At 39.0% G+C, this 24,966-nt stretch overlaps 1 protein-coding gene across 2 annotated transcripts in view; it reads right to left on the reverse strand.

Annotated features, from left to right (window-relative positions):
* The window catches only part of epha7 (eph receptor A7), a 125,552-nt gene that overhangs the window by 48,254 nt on the left and 52,332 nt on the right, over positions 1-24,966 (reverse strand). For both annotated transcript variants that reach the window (XM_063001847.1, XM_063001846.1), the window contains exon 5: positions 20,099-20,434. In XM_063001847.1, the coding sequence (XP_062857917.1) occupies positions 20,099-20,434 (336 nt within the window). The remainder of the gene's footprint in view (positions 1-20,098; positions 20,435-24,966) is intronic.

The raw sequence follows: 24,966 nt of genomic DNA on the forward strand, positions 1-24,966 counted from the left end.
TCAGTTGCAGAACCAAAGCTTTTGATTTGAGAACTGTGGTTCCAGTACTCGTGGTATCAGTTGCAGAACCAAAGCTTTTGATTTGAGAACTGTGGTTCCAGTACTTGTGGTATCAGTTGCAGAACCAAAGCTTTTGATTTGAGAACTGTGGTTCCAGTACTTGTGGTTTAAGTTGCAGAACCAAAGGTTTTGATTTGAGAACTGTGGTTCCAGTACTTGTGGTTTCAGTTGCAGAACCAAAGGTTTTGATTTGAGAACTGTGGTTCCAGTACTTGTGGTTTAAGTTGCAGAACCAAAGCTTTTGATTTGAGAACTGTGGTTCCAGTACTTGTGGTTTCAGTTGCAGAACCAAAGGTTTTGATTTGAGAACTGTGGTTCCAGTACTTGTGGTTTCAGTTGCAGAACCAAATGTTTTAGCAAGAAGACACAAAGGCTGAAGGCTTGCTACAATTTAAATCATCCACATTTGGCTATATTTTAATATTTAGAAATTGTGATGGCAATGCCATTAACTTCTAGAACGTTTCCAACAAGCCCAAAATTAAGCACCATTTCTTGTGAGAAGTGCCACATTAGTGCCACATTTCAGCCACTCATACCATCTGTAGATGCCAAATCCTCAACACTGACTTTGACTTTAAAAGCCAACTTGTCCCCCTTTTGCCCAGAAAACATTGAGGCATCGAGAATATGGAAGATCTTCATGCCGTTACGAGCTCTGAGTGCCTTGCCAAATTGTTTTACCCCTGCTGAAGCACTTAGTTTAACAACTATTTTGGCACTGACACACTCGCTTGTATAAAGAAGTCCGACTCAGACGTGGCACTGAAAGAATCGGACCGGCTTTCACTGACGTATCTCAGTATTTAGATGCTTTCAGACTGTTTTAGCTAATGGAAAGAAAATCAAGGCAAGGAAAATGAGATGTTTTTAGAAACCTCTGATGTACAGATATCAGCCAGTGCGGTACTCATGACTCGACTCGGGTTGATTAGAGGAGATACGTCTGACTAACCGAGTTTACACATTTTCTCCTCTGTAATTATTTTCTTCCAATTTCAGCAGCAGAAATGTAAGCTCAGCAAAACCGGGATAAAGCAACAAAGAGATGCCGCGGTCCGTGTTTCGTCTAACGTCAGGTGAAAATGCCCTAAAATAGAAAAATGACACTGGTTCATTTTGTCCACCCTGGCTGTGTTTGTCTACGTTGAGCTGTCAGAGGAGAAAAATCACCCTTTTCGTCTTGGCTGAGCTAAGTAAAATAAGGTTCGGCTCTAATAATATACAACCACAAAATACGGGAAAAATACACATTTGGTATATGGTTGGTACTGAGCTATAATACTTCTTAAGCTCAGGATTAAGATAAGAAAAATACACTTTTTTAAATTACTTTTAAAGATTTTTTGTTTTTGGTTCTGCAATAAAATTTGTAGATAGCTTTTAGTTTTTAGAGAATTATTTTTTTCTGGTAAAAAAAATAAATAAATAATATATATATATTATAATAATATATATATATATATATAAAAATTAAATAGAAATAAATAAAAATAATAAAATAATAATAATAATAATAATATATATATATATATATATGGATAAATAAAAATGTTGTATTAGCAATTCATTCAAAAAATGTTTTTTAATTAATAAAGAGGATTCACATCTAGACCTCTAAAAACAAAACCATAAAATTAAGGTGACTTACAGTACAGAAACTCCATTTTTAAAGCAATACCAACTACTCTTATTTAATTATTACTTATTTCATATTATTTAAGTCCAAATTGGACTTATTATTAAATAATTATACCCCAAAATGGCTAAATTGTATAAATAACAGGTAATAAATAATGGTGCAAATCTGGGTCTGCAATACTAAAATCCCACAGTTTACTAGTGGAGCCTGCAATTTATGCAGGTATAAAAATACAATAAAATACTTCTACTTTATGCTAATATACAAAGATCCATAGGATGGATGGTACTTTGGGACTAGTTCTTCTCACACAAGTATTTATTAGTGTCCATCTGCTAAATAGTAGAGTGCGTGAGTTAGAACCAGGTTCATAAACTGCTTCACATATTGTGAATATTAAATATTGAATACAATATTAAAAATATTGTATTCATCTGAAAACTGAACCTTAAGCACTCTAGTGTTTAGAACACGAACACTTAAAATCTAGAAGTGTCCAAGATCCTGAATAATTCAGAGGCACAAAACTTCTCCAGCCTCAGTAATGAATCCCACATGTGATTCCCATCAGTCACCCTGGTCTCTGTGGCATTACCACATTCATACTGTTATTTTAATCTGAAATCATTTCAACCCTGAGCACATGATCTTTACAGAGCCTGTCATTTTCCACAAAAAAAAAAATGGAATGTGTGTGTGTGAATGTGTAAAATCTGTTGCTCTGTATGTGAGCAAAAGCAGAAGAACGACACCTGAACACCTGACCATGAGACTGGACATTCTATTTAAAAAACAAATGCTATAAAAATCATGTGATTGCTTCTGAGAAATGTCTTTGAAGTGTGTCAGTGAGAATTTGTGCCCATTTAGTCAAAAGGATGTTAGTCAAGAAAGCCTCAATTGATGTTCCAGTTTATTCCAAAGCTGTTGAGCGGGGCTAAGGTCGGGGCTAAGGTCGGGGCTCTGTGTAGGATACTGAAGTTTCTTTAAACCTTTTCTTCATGTCTTTAGGATGAACTAGAACAGTGACAGTGAGCCCAGACTTTTCATGAAGACCTGAAAACCTGGAGTAAACCCAGCTAAAAAAATTCTAACAATATTAATATTGATACATTTGAAGCAGTTTTACTATGTAATAGGATGCATTAAAATTTAGATGGCCAAATCGTCTTCACGTCCCTGATCTTTAATAATAAATAGCCGGCCTCAGGTGGGTATTGGATTACAGAGCAGAAGTGGAGCAGCAGGCATTTAACCCAGTTCAGGGTCACACCCTGCAACTGTGTTACAACTATTAAAAGTCAAAGTTCATTCATAATTATTCTTACCATTTTACACAGGTGTTTGTCTCCCTGAGGATGTGATTACACCCTCTTCCGGAATTTTCTACCACTTTTTATAGTAAGTGGTTGAAGTGATTATACAGTCTGTAGTGATGGGGACAATCAGAGGTGCGAGCAGGGACGTGTGAGGATGTAATTAGTTTTCTCTCAGCAGGAGATGAGACAATAAATGACAGAATAGCGTATAAGAGATGAATTAACTTCTTCTGCAGGTATAATAGTCTTCAAACGAAAAAAAATCTCTTTATAAATGAATGAAATAATAATTTGTGTATTAGACAAAAATGAGTTTGATAAGTTATTTGGCTCTAAATCTGTATATCAGTTAGAAGTTAAAACTAAAATCAAAACAAAAAATATTTGTTCTTATTATTATTATTTTTTATTATTGTTATTATTATTATTTATTGTAAGACTATTATTATTATTATTATTATTATTAATTTTTTAATTTGTATTATTATTGTTGTTATTATTATTTATTTATTTATTTATTTTTTTATTTGTATTATTATTTATTTTAAATGTATTATTATTATTATTTATTGTAAGAGTTTTATTATTATTATTATTATTATTATTATTAGTCCGGCTTAAGTCAAAATGGTATAAACTGATGGTGTAGTTACTGAAATAAAGTTAGAAGTGGGTGTGGCTAAAAGCAGTGGGTGTGCCCAAAACACCTGTTTGCAGTAGGTGTGACTGAAAAGTAGTGGTTGAGGCTAAAACACCTAAACTCAATGATTTGCAGGGCATCCCATACCAACTGACCTTCAATCCTTATATGCACACACACACACACACACACACACACACTGGATCATGACTAATAAAATTTAAGGGTAAGCAATAACAGGTTTGATCAGACCTAGTGAGCGCCACATGGTGCACAGAGCCAGCTGCTTTGAGGCAATGCTGATGTGCATGTGTGTGTGCACGTCTGTCCTCTTACTGGTTCGTTCCTGCACTGAAGGAAATGAAACATTTAGCTCGACCTGACAAACACAGATAAGTTGTGTAACACAAACAAGAGCACCAGGAGGCACAGCTGGAGACCAATGGATTCCTGTGTGAGTGTCTTCAGTACGAATAAACTGTCTCTGTATGTTTCATTGTCTCTTTAGCTCTTCTGCATCCAACAGGCGGGTCTAGTTCTCACATCTGGGCATTTGTCAATGTTAAATATATAACTATGTGGATAAAAGTATGTGGACACCCCTCTCAATCAGTGATTTGGTGGCTTTTAGCCACAATTACTGCTAACATAAACATGAACACATAAAAAGTTTATATGACTATGATAATAAAATGACAGAATGAGAATTGAACCCAGGTTCATGGGATGCATGTTGATTTGCAGTGCTTAAATGGTAGCATGATGTTAATAGATAACAATCAAGCCTACTGTGTTAATCAAAATCAAAATCAATATTTGTTTAACAGCCTGATATCAGTCAAGACATAAAAAAGAAAAAACTCCAGAAAACTCTATTAAATTCCAGAAAAAAGACAGAGGAATTTAAATAATTGGACACGTCTGGACATGTTTCATGTCAGAGAAGGTACAGGAAGTAGAACGAGCTGTAAATGGAAAGATGAACCTGAATGCGAATACTTTTTCATTTCATCAACACACCAGCCACTAAACCCATTATCACACTTCAACTTTTCACTGCGCGTTTGGCATCAATGCTATCAGACGACGTGCCTCACCTCAACGTTCTGTTCCCAGGGAGCTTTACACACAGTAAACAGAGACAGCCGAGGAGGAAACAGCTCAGAAGGAGATAAGCAGTGATGTTGTCGTGTAGTAACACCATCATTCATACCTGCTGTGTTAGCAAAGCTGAAGGCAAAAGCTGATACACTGATACACTGTTCTCCCTTTATAATGAGTGTCTGTGACTAAATTACAGCTCAGACCCTGGTACCCTGCAGAACCCTTTTACAAGTCATGTTACATCTTTTACACTCATTAAATAAATAAATACATTTGTTCAAATATCTTCACTATGGATTAAACCAAAGATGTGAACAATAAAAAATGTAATAATGTAAAACTAAAGGCACTTGGTTGGCGCAACAGTAAATTACGCTACCCCACTATCACTGGGATTACCACTTGGATTCAGGGTCCGAATCAACATTGGTGCTATTAGCCAACTGGACATCTACATATAGATATGATTGGATGAGTCTGATGGCAGAATGGCCGATGTCCCGTAATGGATTGGCGCCCCGACCGGGGTGTGTTACTGCATTGGCACAATAGGCACAAAATTCAAGTTGCACTTTTTACAATGGACATTGTTTCAAAGCGACTTAACAGAATTCAGGATCGACAGACCAAAAACCCCTGTTGAGTAAACCGAGGGCAACAATGGCAAGAAAAAACTCCCATTAAATTACAGAAAGAAACCTTGAGAGGAACCAGACTTAGCAGGAACCTCCATCCTCCTTGGGTGGCCTGGAAAATACTAACTAGAAAATACTACCTAGCAAAATAAAAATAAGAATAATGTAAACAAATGAAGTTCTTTATTATTCTTTATTAAAATCCCACAGGCACTAAAATCTTGTGGAAAACCTTCCAGGAGAGTTGAGGCTGTTATAACTGCAACAAGGATCAACCTCATCGGTTTCGTTGCATTGTACTTGTACATGGGTAATGACAATAAAGTTGAATCTAATCTAATCTAATATCAATGTCTATGGTTTGGAAGACAACCAACAAGCCTACACACAGGTGTCCACATATATTTGACTATACAGTATATGTGGATAGGAAAAATCTTTTTCTTTAATAAAAAATATGTAAAAATGACACAGAAAAGTCTCAAGGAATCAAACCCTTTTTGATGTGAGGCAACAGCACAACCTTAATTCTTTAAATTTCAGTAAATAATTTTACTTCTTTTCATCCAAACTTCCTCCTATAAAATCATATTTCCTCAAAAACTAAATCTGTTTACTAAATCTGAGCTCCATTCTCTCTTCTCAACACAGCAAGGCGGTTCTGGACGGACGGATGGACACAGTAGGTTCTGACCCCTTGTGCTCGCTCGAGCAGAGAGGATTGTTGGGGATTTGAGTCTGGCTGTAATAAAAGACCCTGCAATGGGATCTCGGTCTAAAATTAATGAGCGTGCAAGGCTGCCACGATGCCACCTAAATGGTCAAAGTAATTAAAGTGCACCATCCAAGAAACCTATTCTTCACTGAAGATCAAGTTATGGGAGAATTGTGCACAAAAGCTGTGGGTTAATTGCTCGTCCAGCCAGGGAGACCACCAGTGACCGCCAGAGACCACCGGTGATTCAGCCCTACCTGCTGGAGCACAGACGCCAGGCCGGGTCGTATCACGTTACCTTATATAAAAGCGAGTCTGAAATTGAGAACCTGGAGAATAAGAGAGTGCAAGGTGGAAGAAAGGGCCACCAGGTAACTCAAAACTCTATACAGGCACCACAAAAAAAGGCTTGTGGGATCCGCTTAACCAGAAAACCATACCGGCCAACTGGGAATCCCGGGAATCAATCAGTCCATTCTTTTTTAACAGCCCTTCCACAGATTAGGACTTTAAAGCCATGGATCAATAGCCTCGTTGTTCAAAGAAAGTGTGATCCGTCTCTGAGGTATCCAGCGAGATCCGCTCTGAAGAGATAGCGTGTCTGAGGAGCGGCCGCATTTATTACGAGAGAGTCCAAAGAGGTGGATGGGCGCAAGAACAAGACGACCATCTCGGTCTTTAGAGGAGTAGAGCTGAAGTCGAAAGTATACATACATTTATAAGGGACGTTTCACAAAAATTCCCAACAATTCCCAAAAAGAAATTACAAAAAAATGTGGATGGTCAGATATAATCTAAGAACCACCAAAAATATCACCAAAAAGCTCTGACGTGAATTAGAAGCCAGCAAAAAGTGTATTTTAGTAGTGTATTTTATTATAAGCCCACAGGGATTGGTGAGAAATATAGCAGACAGTATAAATCATATTCTAATAATGCTAGCCATGATCCACGACCCACAACACAATAATGCTAACATTTAAATGGCTTAACAGAGAGCTTAACGAGGCAAAAGTGTATTTTATTAAACATTTACATTTTCGGCATTTAGCAGACGCTTTTATCCAAAGCGAATTACAGTCTAAACAATTGAGGGTTAAGGGCTTTGCTCAAGGGCCCAACAGTTGCAACCTGACAGTGGTGGGGTTTAAACCAGCAACCTTCCGCTTACTAGTCCAGTACCTTAACCACTAGGCTACCGCTGCCCTAGACATAAGTGACTCACTTTATCTTTTGAAAATCTATTTTTGTAGTTTTTTTTTTATTAGCAGTTCTTTTTAAGCTAGCTTTGTGTTGACAGCTCTGATTAGCAAGCTAGCCATATATAGCTGTAGTGCTAACATGCTGAAGGAAAATAAATAAATAAATACAAAATTGTCTCACACTGTGAGATATCTATAAAAAAAATGTATTATTTTATTTATTTACAATTTATACTTCAAATGAACTTCAATGTTCATACTTCAAATATGTGCTTTAATTTTAATTTGTGTATTTTAAGAATTCGCATGCGACTAAAATCATGTATTTATACGTTATATATAAATTATGAATAATAATAATAATTAATTATATTACTTATTAATAATAAGTAAACTTTATATTTTACTTTAGCTTTTGTGTACAGTTGTTTTAGGGAGTTCTAAGTAATGCTGAATCCCAAATTGGTGCACACTAGTGCACTATTTTGGGTACAACCTAATGACTCTGATACTAAAAGTGCACTTAAAAGTCAATTTATTAAGTTTATTAATTAAGTCATTTCATTTTATAGATCTGAATTTTCTGTGTTTGGTACAGGGGGAAGTACTGATGCCTTACAGCAAAAAGGGCCTGGGATCTATTCCATTTCCCGGCTGGACAGTCAGGGTCCTTTCTGGGTGCATGTTTGCATGTGTCTGTGTGGATTTTCTCCTGGTGCTCCTGATTTCGCCCATAAGACCAAAGACATGCAGTCAGGCCAATTGGAGCTACTAGTTCCCTAAGTGTGAGATATGAGTAAGTGTGTGTATGAATGTGTATATGTGTGATTCTACACTGTGATGTACAGGCAACCTGTATGGGCTGTTTTCTACACTACCACCGAGACATTTATCACATTTGATAAAAGTACCTCGCTACCACTTGGATTCAGGGTCCAAATCCCCATTGGTGCTATCAGCCAATTGGGTGTCCACCTACAGATATGATTTGCTGTGTCTGATGGCGGGATGGGCGAAGTCCCGTGATGGTTTGGCGTCCTGACCAGGGTGTGCCCAGTGCAGTAACACTACAGTGTAAGAAGCTACAGCTACAGTGTAAAAAGCTACAGTGTTTTTACCAGTTACAAAAAACTCCAATAAAAATAGTCTTTTTATTTACTACAGTTGAGAATTTACCATAGTACAACCTCCATGATTCATGATTAGCTATTTTCCATTGATAGTTCAACCAGTCACCAAGGACGGATTAAGGATAGTCTGGGCCCCTGGGCAAAGAGTTGCCCAGGGCCCCTCCCTCCAAAAACATAAATAAATTAATACATTAAACAACCTGTCAATAACTAACCCTAACACAAGAATCTATTTTATATAAGTTTCTTTCTACTCTTCTTTCTTGCAAAGTCATCCACTAATTCATCAAAATTAAGCTGTCTGACCAAATCTGATTCAATGGCCAGAAGTGACAGTGAGTTCAGGCGGTTCTCGTGATCAAGGGCCCTCTAATGGTATGCCCCCCTCTTTCCTAGGACCCCTAATAGCCAGAAGTCGAAGTCAGAGCAGTGCCACAACGCCTCATCCATTTTCATAAGGGGCCCAAAATCATGGCTAGGGGCCCCAAAAGCATGGCTAGGGGCCCCAAAAGCATGGCTAGGGCCCCCAAGAGGCCCTGGGGTCAAAGTCCCTAATAGACAGAGGATCCTTAAAATGGAGGGCCCTCGGAAATAAAAATATATTGTATCATAAATGTTGATAGGCATCGCAAAATGTTTTGGGCCAGGGCCCCCCCGGGGCCCCCTGACCTCAAGGGCCCCTGGGCGCTGGCCCCACTGGCCCGGTCAGTAATCCAGCCATGCCAGTCACCCACCTGGTTAAACCAAATGATCAATTCCTAACCCAACCATGAACCTTAAGAAGGATCAAGACTATCATTCTATACATTTTTTTTTATATAAAATGCAAATGGGACGAAACTTAAACTCTTCTGATTCTTATTCCTTTCAGAACATTTGTATTTTATTTCGGAAGCACAGCCACAGCGGCCAACGGGAATATCCCATTTTTAACATCATCTCCAGACACTGCATTTCCAGCTCCCAGCTCCTTTAAACACATGCAGCAAACATCAAGCCCGTGGAGACTGGTACGAAACAGAGCAGACAGTATAAATAATGTTTTAATAATGCCAGCCCCGATCCACAAACCACACCAACACAACCATGCTAACATTTAACTGGCTTAGCAGAGAGTTTGACGAGGCCTGCAGAATCGCTCCTCTCTAGCTGAACCGGTCTGTTTTCATATCAGAAGGTGGTATACAAAGTGCCAAAACACGGTGGGGGTAACGCGCTACACAATCACACGCTCGAGTTTCGGCTTCCAAAAATCACAAACGCGGCACAGCAGCGACACGGGAAGCAATCAGAGTAAACAGAATTGCTGTAACATGTGGATTTAGCATTAGGAAACTATTTCTGATTCTTTTGTTTTTACAGATTACTGTGTTTGCTGTGAGCATAACAACACACACACACACACACACACACACACACACACAGTGTACCGAATCAGCACTGAGAAAGCATTTAATAAATGGAACATTAACAAAGGGTGATTCATTTATTAATCCAATATATTAGTACTTTAACCCTCAGCTGCTTGTACTGTTTTTGTTAGCAAGTAAAAGTGGTTTTGAATAAAGCATCAGCTAAATGTTGTAAATGTAAGTAAAAATCAAGAAAAAAAAAAACAGTGGTACCTTATAACTTAACATCAATTGGTTCTAGGACTGGCGTCAAGTTTTTAAAGGCATTGAGTTTCAAGGTATTTTTTCCTATAAGGATGTATAGAAAACCTGTTAATGCGTTCTGTGGTCCCGTGGAACTGCATATAGTTTAGGCTAATGCAAAAGAATTGGGTTGTTTTTAACGCTCTGACAATTTTTCAGCGCTCCGAGCTGCAACACAAGTTTAAAAGTGAAACAGGAGGGAATTCCAGCTAAACACATATACATGTGGAGCTTTCAGAGTGAATTTTGACGGTTATTCCACACAAATGCAGATTCATCTCATATTTGTCATATTTGTTATTTTTATATTTTGTTAGCTTCTGGATTGTATAGTAAAATAAATGGCTTTCTTATGTAGCTTAGATGGTGGTGGGGGGGGGTGTTCTGACTGAAAATTGCTGAGCCCTGCTTAAAACTTTCACTCTCAGGATTTAAACTAAATGATAAAAATCTAAAGAAATATATAAAAAAATTATATAAAATAAAATAACCACCTAACCCATACTACAAACGGTACAACATACACTGAATACGATGCCATTTAAATTCATATATATTTTTCTTCATCAGGTTGTTTGTGAACACAATTCTGTACTTCTATGGGTTAAGGAAACGGAATTGATACACTGTATCTACTGTATCACGACTAATCCACTTTAATAGAACAGAACTACTAAGAAAGAGAGGAAAATAATACAACGGAAAAAGTAGCGCAGAGCTGTTCACTCACAATATATTCTGATCAGCAGACTTGGGGAAAAAAAACTAGCTAGAACAAAAGAGACCACATTCATATTCACCATTAGTACAGGTAAGAAGCAGCTCAGGAAGAAAAAAATAGAAGGAAAAAAAAAGATGTGATGATAATGAAGTCGTGGGTTGAACAACAGCAGCTATTTAAACCCTTTAATAAAGAACTGGGAAGTAATTACGTTTCAGAGGAACAACTCAGCTCTCTCTCTATCTCATACTCTCTCTACCTCTCTCGCTCATTTGTGCATGAGAAAGTAATTAAAGCTACACGGGGTAGCATTTCCTTCTTATATTTTATTGTTCTTAGTATTATAATTAGGTGGCAGAATCTGGAGAACACAATACAACACGATTGTTAAAGCATCGTGATCTGAGCAAACATTAGACGTGTTCTGAGGACAAATCTGTGTTACCAAGAGCCCTTCATACATCAGCCGAAAAACATTGCAGACCAACTGCTAAACTCCTAGCATCTTCAGATACTGTTATTGCATGAAATACCATTTGCAGAAACAGAAAGTTAGCTTGCCTTTTTTTAGACATAATCACACACATAAAGTTAGCTTGTTTGCTACTGGACATTAAAATCACAAACAGAAAGTTAACTTGCTTGCTACTGGACATTAAAATCACAAACAGAAGGTTAGCTTGTTTGCTACTGGACATTACAATCACAAACAGAAAGTTAGCTTGCCTGCTATTAGACATAAAAAACACACAGAAAGTTAGCTTGCTTGCTATTGGACAGTAAAATCATAAACATAAAGTTAGCTTGCATGCTACTGGACAATAAAATCACAAACAGAAAGTTAACTAGCCTGCTATTAGAAATAAAAAACACACAGAAAGTTAGCTTGCTTGCTATTGGACATTAAAATCACAAACAGAAAGTTAACTTGCTTGCTATTAGACAAAAATCACACACAAAGTTAGCTTGTTTGCTACTGAACGGTAAAATCACAAGCAGAATGTTAGCTTGTTTGCTACTGGAGATTAAAACAACAAACAGAAAGTTAGCTTGATTGCTACTGGACATTAAAATCACAAACACAAGGTTAGCTTGTTTGCTACTGGAGATTAAAATTACAAACAGAAGGTTAGCTTGTTTGCTACTGGACATTACAATCACAAACAGAAAGTTAGCTTGCCTGCTATTAGACATAAAAAACACACAGAAAGTTAGCTTGCTTGCTATTGGACAGTAAAATCATAAACATAAAGTTAGCTTGCATGCTACTGGACAAAAATCACAAACAGAAAGTTAGCTTGCTTGCTACTGGACAATAAAATCACAAACAGAAAGTTAACTAGCCTGCTATTAGAAATAAAAATCACACACAAAGTTAGCTTGTTTGCTACTGAACGGTAAAATCACAAGCAGAATGTTAGCTTGCTTGCTACTGGACAATAAAATCACAAACAGAAAGTTAGCTTGCTTGCTACTGGACATTAAAATCACAAAGACAAAGTTAGCTTGCTTGCTACTGGAGATTAAAATTACAACCAGAAAGTTAGCTTGTTTGCTACTGGACATTACAATCACAAACAGAAAGTTAGCTTGCCTGCTATTTGACATAAAAAACACACAGAAAGTTAGCTTGCTTGCTATTGGACAGTAAAATCATAAACATAAAGTTAGCTTGCATGCTACTGGACAAAAATCACAAACAGAAAGTTAGCTTGCTTGCTACTGGACAATAAAATGACAAACAGAAAGTTAACTAGCCTGCTATTAGAAATAAAAAACACACAGAAAGTTAGCTTGTTTGCTACTGAACGGTAAAATCACAAGCAGAATGTTAGCTTGTTTGCTACTGGAGATTAAAACAACAAACAGAAAGTTAGCTTGACTGCTACTGGACATTAAAATCACAAACACAAAGTTAGCTTGCTTGCTACTGGAAATTAAAATTACAACCAGAAAGTTAGCTTATTTGCTACTGGACATTACAATCACAAACAGAATGTTAGCTTGCTTGCTCCTGGACATTACAATCACAAACAGAATGTTAGCTTGCTTGCTCCTGGACAGTAAAATCACAAACAGAAGGTTAGCTTGCATGCTACTGGACCTGCAATGAACTTTACTGGCCATATACTCACAGAAGTAAACAAAGCACCGGAACCAAAGCAATCCTCAATATATACCGTAACACAACAGTTACAAGGAGTGTCCACATACTTTTGTCCATATTCTGTATTAAACATACTAAACTCGCCAACCTATTTATCATCAGCCCGGATCCCTTTTGCTTTTAGACAACCTCCACTTCCAACCGTTCATTCATTTGCTGGTGGCTGACGAGCTCATTAAGGAGTTCGTTAAGGCCTGGGGGGTGGATATATATGTCAGTGCTAACGAGATTACTTTCATCCTCGCCTTTATGAAGCAGCCAGGGATAAAATTGCAATGGCGAGGCTTCGGTGAGCAGTGAATCGAGGGTGGCCAGATGAGGTTAAATTCCTTTATCTCGACCCAAAACAAGGGACGCATTGTTCTGAGGACTCCATTCACCGCAGAAATGCTCTCCACTAGCAAGAGCTAGTTTATCAGTTAGGATGTTTTGTGTTTTTTTTTTACCATAATTTACACATTTACATTATTTTATTTGTTTGTTTATTCAGTATTTGTAAAAACACTGTAATTAAGTGTAGTTTTAATAGTGTAACTACTGTATGTGTTGTTCACTGTTCCTGCTACGTTCTGTTCAACTGTTTCTTTAGTGCTTTTCACTAGCCAACATTTCAGAGGAGTCACAATTACAGCCATTTTACACATTAAAGCCATAGCCTAGTGGTTAAGGTACTGGACTAGTAATCAGAAAGTTGCTGGTTCAAGCCCCACCACTACCAGGTTGCTGCTGTTGGGCCCTTGAGCAAGGCCTTTAACCCTCAATTGCTCAGACTGTATACTGAAACTGTAATGTAAGTCGCTTTGGATAAAGGCTAAATGCCGAAAACATGTAAAGAAAAAATGGGGGTGGGGGTGTATCAGTGCCCACACGGATGACTTGCTTCTATGTCAAGATACTATCGATGCAGAGGTGTACACGAATGAGGCATAACATTATAACCACCTTCCTAATATTGTGTTGGTCTCCCTTTTGCTGCCAAAACAGCCCTGCAACTGCGACACACTGTGTATTCTGAAACCTTTCTGTCAGAAACAGCATGAACTTCTTCAGCAATTTGAGCTACAGGAGCTCGTCTGTTGGATCGGACCACACGGGCCAGCCTTCGCTCCCCACATGCATCAATGACCCTTGGCCGCCCATGACCCTGCCGCTGGTTTACCACTGTTCCTTGCTTGGACCACTTTTGATAGATACTGACCACTGCAGACCAGGAACACCCCAGAAGAGCTGCAGTTTTGGAGATGCTCTGACCCAGTCGTCTAGCCATCACAATTTAGCCCTTGTCAAACTCGCTCAAATCCTCACGCTCGCCCATTTTTCCTGCTTCTAACACATCAACTTTCCCACTAACAGGTGCCGTGATGAAGAGATAATCAGTGTTATTCACTTCACCTGTCAGTGCTCATAATGTTAGGCCTAGTCGGTGTATGTGGGACCTAAGAGAGACACAAGATGAGTCTTTTCCCACGACAATGCTAGACATTATTCTGCACAGACTACAACAGTGACATCATAGACAGAGAGTGTAGGTGCTTGACTGGCCTGCCTGCAGTCCAAATCTGTCTGGTATTGAAAATGTATGCCTTATCATAAAGAGGAGAATTTTTTTAGTGTGTTAAAGGTATTAAATTTTAACAGTGTTTATATTTACAAAATACAATTTAGTTGGTCAGTGCAGTAACTGAAAATTTCTCTTTTGAACTTTTGCCATTTGTATAAAGGTTTAGAAGAATTAAAGATCACACATGCTTCTGTTTAATGCATTTTACAGAATGTCACAACTTTTAATACAGTAAATACAATAAAATAATATGATTGTACAGCAATACGATTTAAATGTAATTTTATTATCATAATTATTATTATTATTATTATTATTAAGCATCATAATTACAATGACCTAACAATCCCACAAACTAACGACTAATGTAACTACTAATGTAGTTCAGGGTTGCTGTAGTAATCGTGCTTTGTCACCAAGCCAGACATCATCAAAACCCATTTTCATTCTGTAAGTGTGTGTGTAAGTGTGTGTCCTTGTGGTCTTTCGCCCAGTCGTGTGTCTCTGTCAGGGTCCCTGTCACTAGACATCCATCATTACTCTCTTATCTGGCTTCATCCTTCCATCTCTCCTCACCTCCTTTAGACGGACGCAACTGTAATATCATATCTGATCCGAGACTTGCTCTCTTTTAAAAAGACACACCTTAAATTGGGAGAAATGAACCTTTTCAGGTGAAATTATCTACCTGGCCTGCTTCTCAGAGTGCCTGTTCTTTGGACAGCGCAGTACGACACAACCGTACTCTTATAAAAGAGCCTATGTCCATTTTCTAGTGTATGACACAAGATCTGACAGCAAATTCTGATTAGTCTGATAAGTAATACACAGGAGCATGATGAGGTTTTTGTATTCAATTATTAATTAATTTACTACTACTATTTTTCTTATTACCACCACTATTATTTTATTATTATTATTATTATTATTATTGTACATTATTACAACCACTATTATTATTATTATTATTATTATACATTATTACTACTACAACCATTATTACTACTACAACCATTATTATTATTATTATTATTATTATTATTATTATTATTGTACATTATTACTACTACAACCTTTATTATTATTATTATTATTATTATTATTAATATTATTATTATTATTATTAGTAGTAGTAGTAGTATACATTATTACAACCACTATTATTATTATTATTATTATTATTATACATTATTACTACTACAACCATTATTACTACTACAACCATTATTATTATTATTATTATTATTATTATTATTATTGTACATTATTACTACTACAACCTTTATTATTATTATTATTATTATTATTATTATTATTATTATTATTATTATTATTATTATTAGTAGTAGTAGTAGTATACATTATTACAACCACTATTATTATTATTAATAATATTATTATTACTATTATTATTATTATTATTATTATTATTATTATTAATATTATTATTATTATTATTAGTGGTAGTAGTAGTATACATTATTACAACCACTATTATTATTATTAATAATATTATTATTACTATTACTATTATTATTATTATTATTATTATTATTATTATTATTATTAATATTATTATTAGTAGTAGTAGTAGTAGTAGTATACATTATTACAACCACTATTATTATTATTAATAATATTATTATTATTATTATTATTATTATTATTATTATTACTAGATTGTTTTAGTGATGTAGAACATTTTGCTAAAACATGGTGACACTGCCCACAGTCAAGCAGGCTTTACATAATCATGGGTTTAAAGACTGTATGTATGTATGTATTATTTTATCATTTGCTAAACACATGCACAAAGATAATGCAGATACACAATTTGAGGATAAAACTTGCTAGACTGTGGATAGTTTCCCATGGTTCCAGCTTCAGATCCATGGCAGACCTGTTTGTAGTGTTTTTTTTTTTTTTCATTGTACATAATGGCAATAATGGCAAACCTATTTACATGGTCACAAAGAAGTCACCTAAAATTAAATGGCATTAAAGAACGTTGTAATCTGTTCTAATCTGTAAATGTGTAAATACATACCGTAGTGTGGAGAAGCTCTAGAACCTGAACGTGTTTGTGCTTACAGTACTTACTGTTAAACACAGAGCTATGGAGCTCGGCTAACCCCCGTTAATGAGTGCACTCAGTGTGCACTTGATGGCAATTTATATTTCATGGGTGGTTGGGCATGAAAGAGAAATCTTGTTTGCGGGATCCTTTAAAATAGTCTATTAGCAAAAAGAGATCCAGCTTTTCTATTTTTTTTTTTTGTACCCCAGCATGTGTGCAGCCAGCGATAAAAACCGGAAGCCGTCCTCAGGGGAACACAGCTAGAGACGAATGGAAATAAGGACACGTTGCTTACCGGTCTTTCTGCCACCTGAGAGTTTCACTAGCTGGGATAATAACGGAACTGCAGCATGTGCAAAACATGGCACCTTCATGCAAATTATATTTTTAGGATAATTAGAACAAGGCGTCTGTCACCATTATGGCATTTTTATTTGGTGTAACCTAGAAATGTGCAGTCTAGAAATGGGGGCGGGGGCTGTTTAATACACTTAATAAACTGTTTATGCCCACACATTGTACTTAATCATGAATAAAAATGTATTTATTAGCATAAATCAATATACACTATATGGACAAAAGTATTGGGACACCCCTTCTAATTTTTAAATTCATCTGTTTCTGCTACGCCAATTGCTAACAGGTGTAATAAACAAATCACTCACTCACTTTCTTAACCGCTTTTCCAATCTGGGTCGCTGGAGCCTATCCCAGCTTTTCAATGGGCGCAAGGCACACAGTAACACCCTGGACGGGGCACCAGTCCATCGCAGGGCAGACACACACACACACACACACACACACACACACACACACATACACTCACCAATTCACCTATAGGGCAATTCAGTGTCTCCAGTTAACCTGATTGCATGTTTTTGGACTGTGGGAGGAAACCAGAGCTCAGAGAGGAAACCAGCGCAGACACTGGGAGAACATGCAAACTCCACACAGAAAGGACTCGCCGCCTGGGCATCGAACCCAGGACCTTCTTGCTGTGAGGCGACAGTGCTACCCACCTAAACCATGCCACCCTAAACATATCATATAAAGGAAATTTCAATATAGTTAGGGGACGGCCGTTCCTGTTCCAGTATGACTGCACCCCTGTACACAAAGCAAGCCCTATAAACAGCTTTGGAATTAACTGGAACATCAACCATACAGACGCTCTTTTGACTGAATGGGCACAAATTCTCTCAGACATACTTCAAAGTCTTAAGAGAAGCCTTCTTAGAGGAGTGGCTGTTATTCTAGCTTTAAAGATCACGTAGAGGTAAATGTTAATATCATTTGTTTTTAAATTGGGATGTCCAACAAGCTCATGGTCAGGTGTCCAAATACTTTTGGCCATATAGTGTATATTAATAGTAATAGTGTTATGCCTGTTTTTCTGCAATATTTCAATATATTAGTCATTAAAAATGAACGTGGTGGTTGCCAGTGCATGAAAATGTAGGCTTGTGGTACCTGACACAGTCAATAATCTTTAAACAATCACAACTGAGTAATTATATGATAATTGTGACAATCCCAGCACAAATCAATCAATCAAACTCCGGAGGTTACAGCTCAGTCTACGTTCTGAATAATGCTAATGTGAAACTGCCGGCAGATAAACAAGCCAATCCTCGCGTGACTTTCATTATATCTCATCTTCCACTGCCAACCACAGCATCTGAACGACCAGCCACAAATTACGAACTGCAGGACAACACTCGCCAAATCATTTGTAAAATTGTGCCCGCAGAGGTAAGCATGGTGCGTCTGGCATGACGGAACTGACCCACATTAAATTATACAGTCTCTCAAGAAGGGATTCGGGGAGCTGACCGCCGCATGAGCGCAAACCCACAACGCAACAGCAGACGCCCATCCGAAGGCAGAGCACGTCGTTATACGCCCAGATACGTCAAGGATTTCCATTTGAACCATCGACACGGCCTTTCAAACATGAAGAATGACTAAATAACATCAAGGTTACTCTTCCAGATACTTGTTCCTAATATAATGCCTTGAATTTCAGAACGCATATTAACTGCCATGTTGTGTTCAGTACATTGAAATGGATTTTAAAATAACGAGTACATTATAATTAGGAGACACAGTCAGCTGGGAAACTACTGGCAACCTTGGTAAAGATCGGCATCAAAAGTCATAATAATATCTGTGGTTTATTAGATCAATCTCACAATGTCACATTACACACACACACACACACACACACACACACACACACACATACATACATACATACATACACACACCCATTCACCTATAGGGCAATTCAGTGTCTCCAGTTAGCCTGACTGCATGTTTTTGGGCTGTAGGAGGAAACCGGAGCTCCTGGAGGAAACCCACGCAGACACAGGGAGAACATGCAAACTCCGCACAGAAAGGACCCGGACCGCCCCGCCTGGGGATCGTACCCAGGACCCAGGAGGCGACAGTGCTACCCACATAGCCACCGTGCCGGCCCTCACAATGAAATTGAGAGAATACATTAATTGAAGGAAATAACAATTCCAGTTCTGGAAGTAATAAGAATTTGGGAGAAAAGACACTTTAGTAAACCTAAATTCCCATTAATATACTGGTAGGTAGATTGGCTGGTCTAAATTACTCTTAGATGCGAGTAAAAGTGTGACTGTACAATGACCTGCAATTGACTGGCACCCTATCAAGGGTTTATTTTTTGGTGTTGCCAGACTCACAGTGACCCTAATCTGGATAAATATAGTAAGTAAGGTGCCCAGGTGGCACAGCAAGATATTCCGCTAGCATATCAGTGCTGGGATTCTGAACTCCCCGAGTTTGAATCTCAGCTCTGCTACTGGTCGCCTGGGCGCCCCCTAGCAGGCACAAATGGCCAAGTGGAAAAAGTCTGGACTAATAAGAAGTGGGGTCTTCAATGCTATGTAAGGACCCTAGGTAGTAGCCCAAGGCACCTATACAGAAGTGGATGAATGCAGAGATCGGTGTTTGACTCTCCATGCGCAAGACTGGCCTCACGCACAATTCCACCGAAGTGCAGGCGAATAAAAGGGGTAAGTTGGTTCTATATTGGAATTAAAATGGTAGTTTAAGTGTAGCCTGTGCTGATTTGTAGTCAAACTGATGTAAACTTTAAAGTCTCTGGGAAAAAGTCACGTTTTTTTTTTCATTTATATCAACCTCGTTATCCTTTTAAGGTCATGGAGGATCCAGTTCCACTAGCAAACTGGTAGGAATATCCTAAACAGGGCTCCAAAACATCACAAATGGCCAATATCACCCCTCAGATTCGAACCCAGACCTCAGAAGTTGTGGCCTAGCTTAATAAATCGCAATATCACCCTTGTTTCATGTTAAACACTCTAAATGATCATTACCCAGACAGAAAACAAGAGTTAATCCAGACACTGAACTTTAAAAAGTAATATTCTCCAAAACCGCCAACCAAGCATCATAAGCAAAGTAAAAACTCTTACCGGCCTGACTGGTAGCGATGCTGACGGCCGCGAAGAGTCGCTGCGTCCGGCTCATTTCCGAGACCCCGTTGACGGCCTCCACCTCAAAAGTGTAGTTGGCATGAGGTAGCAGCTCGCTGATGGTGACGTAGTTTTCGATTAGGCCACTTTGCAGAGGCGTGTATGCTACGTTTCCTCCGCAGGGTATGCATTCCTCCGGCTCCCAGCTACACCTCCGACACATCACCCGGTAGGTCAGGTCGTTGCGGCCGCCCGTATCGGCTGGAGGGTTCCACTCCAGGGTCACCGTGGTCTGGTTGATGTTGTAAACTAGATTTTGAGGAGCTGATGGAGGTCCTAGAAAAGAGAAGAACAAGTTTAGGTGTATGTGGTTAGCAAAGTCTACAATTATGACAGTTTTAATTGCTGCCACATTGCTTCCAAAAGGGAGTACAGTGTATCAAATACATTTTTCAAAAATTGTTAAAACACAACCACTGTGTCAGAAAGCCCGGGAAATTATATTCCCTAGACTTGCCATCAGAAACCCTGCTCTGCTTGACCTATCAACCCAAGATCTAAAAAACTGTGGAGGTCTTGAAATGCCAAGAGTAAGTGAGATGAAGGGAAAAAAAGAGGGCACAGTTATGTAACCGGGTGACAAGAAGAGTGACACCGACACTGGATTATTCTCTCCTTTCAACCCCCATATTAATGCGCTATGGGGACGTGCGAAATCTGTCCCGCCGGCAACACTCACACACAATTAGAGCATAACCCAGATACTGCGAGATGTTTCACAATGCAGAGGAGACTGACTTGACAGTTACCAAGGTCAGCACAGCACAGACTGGGAAGAGATCAGAGAACCAGGGAAGGTGGGTGTATCCGCCAGTAGAGGTACAGTAGTCCTGATCAGGTATGTTAATAATTAACTGGTTAACCAATAAGAGACAAAGAAGTCATTGTTTATTTAATGGGGTCAGTCTGGTATACACTATATGGCCAAAATACAGTATGTGGACACCAGAGTATGAGCTTGCTGGATATTGCATTTCAAAAACAAATGGCATTAAAACAGATTGACCTCTATGTGATCTTTTCACCTCACAAGACTTTCTAGGTCTGTGGGGGGAATTTGTGCCCATTCAGTTAAAAGAGAATTTGTATGGCTGGGCACTGATGTTGGTCAAGAAAGCCTCAATTGACGTTCCAGGTTCATTCCAAAGCTGTTCAGTGGGACTGAGTACAGGGCTCTGTGCAGGCCACTGGTCTTTTTTTTAAACCAAACTTTATTTTATGTCTTTATAGACCTTGCTTTGTTTTGTTGACCAGGGAAATGCCTTCCCTAAACTGTTGCTGCAGAGTTTAAAGCATATTGCTCTTATATAATTCCTTCCCTTAACTCTTGCTCCATAGTAAGAAGCATATCATTTGATTTATATAATTGATTTACTACACCTGTTGGCATTTGGTTAGGCTAAAACACAAGAATTCAATAATTTGAAGGAGTGTCCCAATACATTTGTCCATATATTGTTCAAGTCCCAGACATGTTTATTTACATTTTGACTGTAGATATCAGAAGTATAATATTTGTACATATTACATAAGACACAGAACTCATCAGGACATAACTTAAGACAGTGGTAGCCTAGTGGGTAGAGCTTTGGGCTATCAATCGCAAGGTTAAGAGTTCAAATCCTGGCTCTGTCATGCTGCCACTGACCACTGATGAAGGTGTAGAAGATGACCAACTCAGACAGCAGCAATAGATGAGCGATCGTCTCTGACTTTACATCTACAAGGTGGAACAACTAGGTAAGAGTGTCTCTAATAGAGTGGACAATGAGTGAACACGGTATTTAAAAACTCCAGCAGCGCTGCTGTGTCTGATTCACTCATACCAGCACAACACACACAAACACACCACCACCATGTCAGTGTCACTGCAGTGCTGAGAATGATCCACCACCCAAATAATATCTGCTCTGTGGTGGTCCTGTGGGGGTCCTGACCATTGAAGAACAGGGTGAAAGCAGTGAAACAGATGGACTACAGTCAGTAATTGTAGAACTACAAAGTGTATCTATATGATATGAGAAGTGATGCTGATAAAATACACAGTGAGCGTAGCAACAGGAGGTGGTTTTAATGTTATGGCTGATCAGTGTATGTATATATGACAAATAAAGGCATTCCATTCTAACTAGACCTTGCAGCTATAGATACAGTCCAATAGGTTAATACTTGATAAATAAAAATAATGATAAACGAGGGAGGGAAACTGTAGACTCGTAACCTCTGTGAATTAATTAGCCGGCTGGTACTCTAAACGAGCTTTCTGCGTAACGATTAGCCGTGAGCAGCAGTAAAAGTTAATGCTTTTGACAAGCGAGGAGACAGCCAGTCGGGTTTAAAACGTGAGTTATGGGCGCCGTCACAGCCCGTCACAGCTGAGCTACAATACCCATCAGTCCTCGTCGGGAGAAAAGAGGAAAATCCCTTTATCCCTTCAAAATACTCATCTCCAAAAATAACGACGTCCGGTCAGCCAGCCACATCTAACCCACCCTCGCTTCTGATGCTGTGATGTCGTGTGGGTAATTGAACCCGGACCCTTTCTATAGTCATTTTAATTAAGGGCTTTATGAGCTTGTGTTTTTGGAAGTCTTGTTCTTTATGCAAACCCTGACACGTTTACTTACAAAACACGTTATCCATATGCATGAGGGCAAAAAGCAGGCTTTAGACACAAAAATACGACACTTAAAAGGTGCCTCTCATTAATGATAATGGCACCCGGGCACCCGAGCGCGCGTTCACGCTGCAGTATTCATCAGAAGAGGAGGGAGGGGAAACAGAGAAGATGAAAGAGCCACCTGTGGCAGGTGAAGAGCGAGGTCGAGTGTGTTTGTGCATGTGTGTGTGTGTGTGTGTGTGTGTGTGTGTTTGCTTTCTATCTTGCCGTCGATCCTATTTCATTCTGTCTCCATCTGTCCCAATTCAATCCTGTTCTGCATTTGCTTTGCAGCTAAGACTCATTCACAATAATCTCAAAGCAATTATGCCAACACGCAAAGCATAACGTACACCGTACTGCCAAAAGTATATGGACGTCCCTTGTTGTGTGTTGTTGGGTTGTGTTCAGTACTCATTCCTGACATTGCTAAACAAAATCAATTTCATGCTTCATACTTTTGTGGTTCTTTCCTGTTTGTCCCCTGGGCACAAAGCAAAGTCCATAAAGACTTGGTTTGACCCTGGTGTGACCTGTACTGAAAACTAAATGCACAGACATTTCCACAGACAAAGGGTCTGTCTGTCTGAAAACCTAGTGAGCTCTCTACACAGACGCATTTTAGCACATCCGACATGCTCCTGAGTAGAAAGGCATGTCTAAATTCTTAGATGCTGTAAAATGCTGCCTACTGAGGTGCCTTATTTTGAGTGATAATCTGACTGAATAACAGGGGAGCATCCAATATTTTTTTTTCAGCGGTCAAGGCAACCCTAGCATTCAGTGCGGCACAATCCAATAGCACACCAGCACCGAGATTTTGAGCTCCCGGGTCGAATCGGGACTGGGGGCCCTCTAGCAGGCACAATTGGCTAATGTAATTGGCCTCCAGTCTGATGGGTGGGAAAGACCAGACTAAGGGGTGGGGTTATCAGCGCTGTGTAAGGACCTTGGGTTGCCCAGGGCGCCTGCGCAGAGATCGGGGCGTGGCTCGCCACATGAGGAGCCGACCTCATGCGCAAATCCACCGAAGTACGGGTGAATAACGAAGGGTGAATGATTGGTGGACTGCGCACACATCAAAGGGAGTGTGTCGGGCGAATATACACCCTCCTTGGACGCCATTGGGGTCCCCAGCAGCGAATTGGCTATGCTAAATTAAAATTTATTTGCAGGTTGTATCGCCTCAGCTGATTGGTTTAGATGACCTGGGGCTAATTCTGTTAGCTTAGTAAGCTAAAACTGCAGGGACAATCAATGGCATAATCTCTAAGTAGTTTGTTTAATTTCTGCCTCATAAGTCTGATGTCTTATTGGAATCCTCTCTTCTTAGGCAGCTGCCTAGGTAGGCATTAGGCAGCAAGGCAGCTCAAAAGGTTTTCAAATATTTACATTGATATTTTCAGCATTTAGCAGACGCTTTAATCCAAAGCGACTTGCAGTACTGTGACAATAAATTGTCTAAGCAATTGAGGGTTAAGAGCCCTGCATAAGGGCTCAACAGTAGCAACCTGGCAGTAGTTGGGCTTGAACCAGCGACCTTTCGATTACTAGTTCAGTACTTTAACCACTAGGCTACAACTGCCAAACAGACCCATAGTGGAGACTGTTATAGCTGGATGAAAGGAGCCCAGTAAGCATGATCAGATGTCCCAAGTGGGTTTCACACTTTACTGCAGTATCAAACACCTACCAGAAACATGCAGAAGGTGGACTAGCGAGGACATACGTGAGTAAGTGATGCCCGACAGAAGACCCAGAGTTTTCTTATGGTACTGGACCCACCGTGACCCTGAGCACTGAATTAATGAATTTATTTATCCTACTATCATCCCACAAATGTATTCATGTTGCTCCTATTACATGCTTCACCTGGGACAGCATCATCCACTCCCGTCCACCCACCCACCTCCAAGCGTGGCACACAAATACACAAGCACTCCTGGGATATGTGTAGTATCGTCATGGCTACCTGTGATGATAACGCTTCCATGATCACAGCCACTCGCTTCTGACTCTCGAGTGGCAAAGATCAAGGGACTGATTATCCAGCAATAAACAACGGCTAGCACACGGTCTGCCTCTAGTGCCACTTCAGTTTTTCACTCAACAGTGGAGAGACGAAGGTAATACGAGGATCGGGATCATG

Source organism: Trichomycterus rosablanca, chromosome 9 (genome assembly GCF_030014385.1).
Source record: "Trichomycterus rosablanca isolate fTriRos1 chromosome 9, fTriRos1.hap1, whole genome shotgun sequence".
In the NCBI taxonomy this organism is placed as follows: Eukaryota; Metazoa; Chordata; class Actinopteri; order Siluriformes; family Trichomycteridae; genus Trichomycterus; species Trichomycterus rosablanca.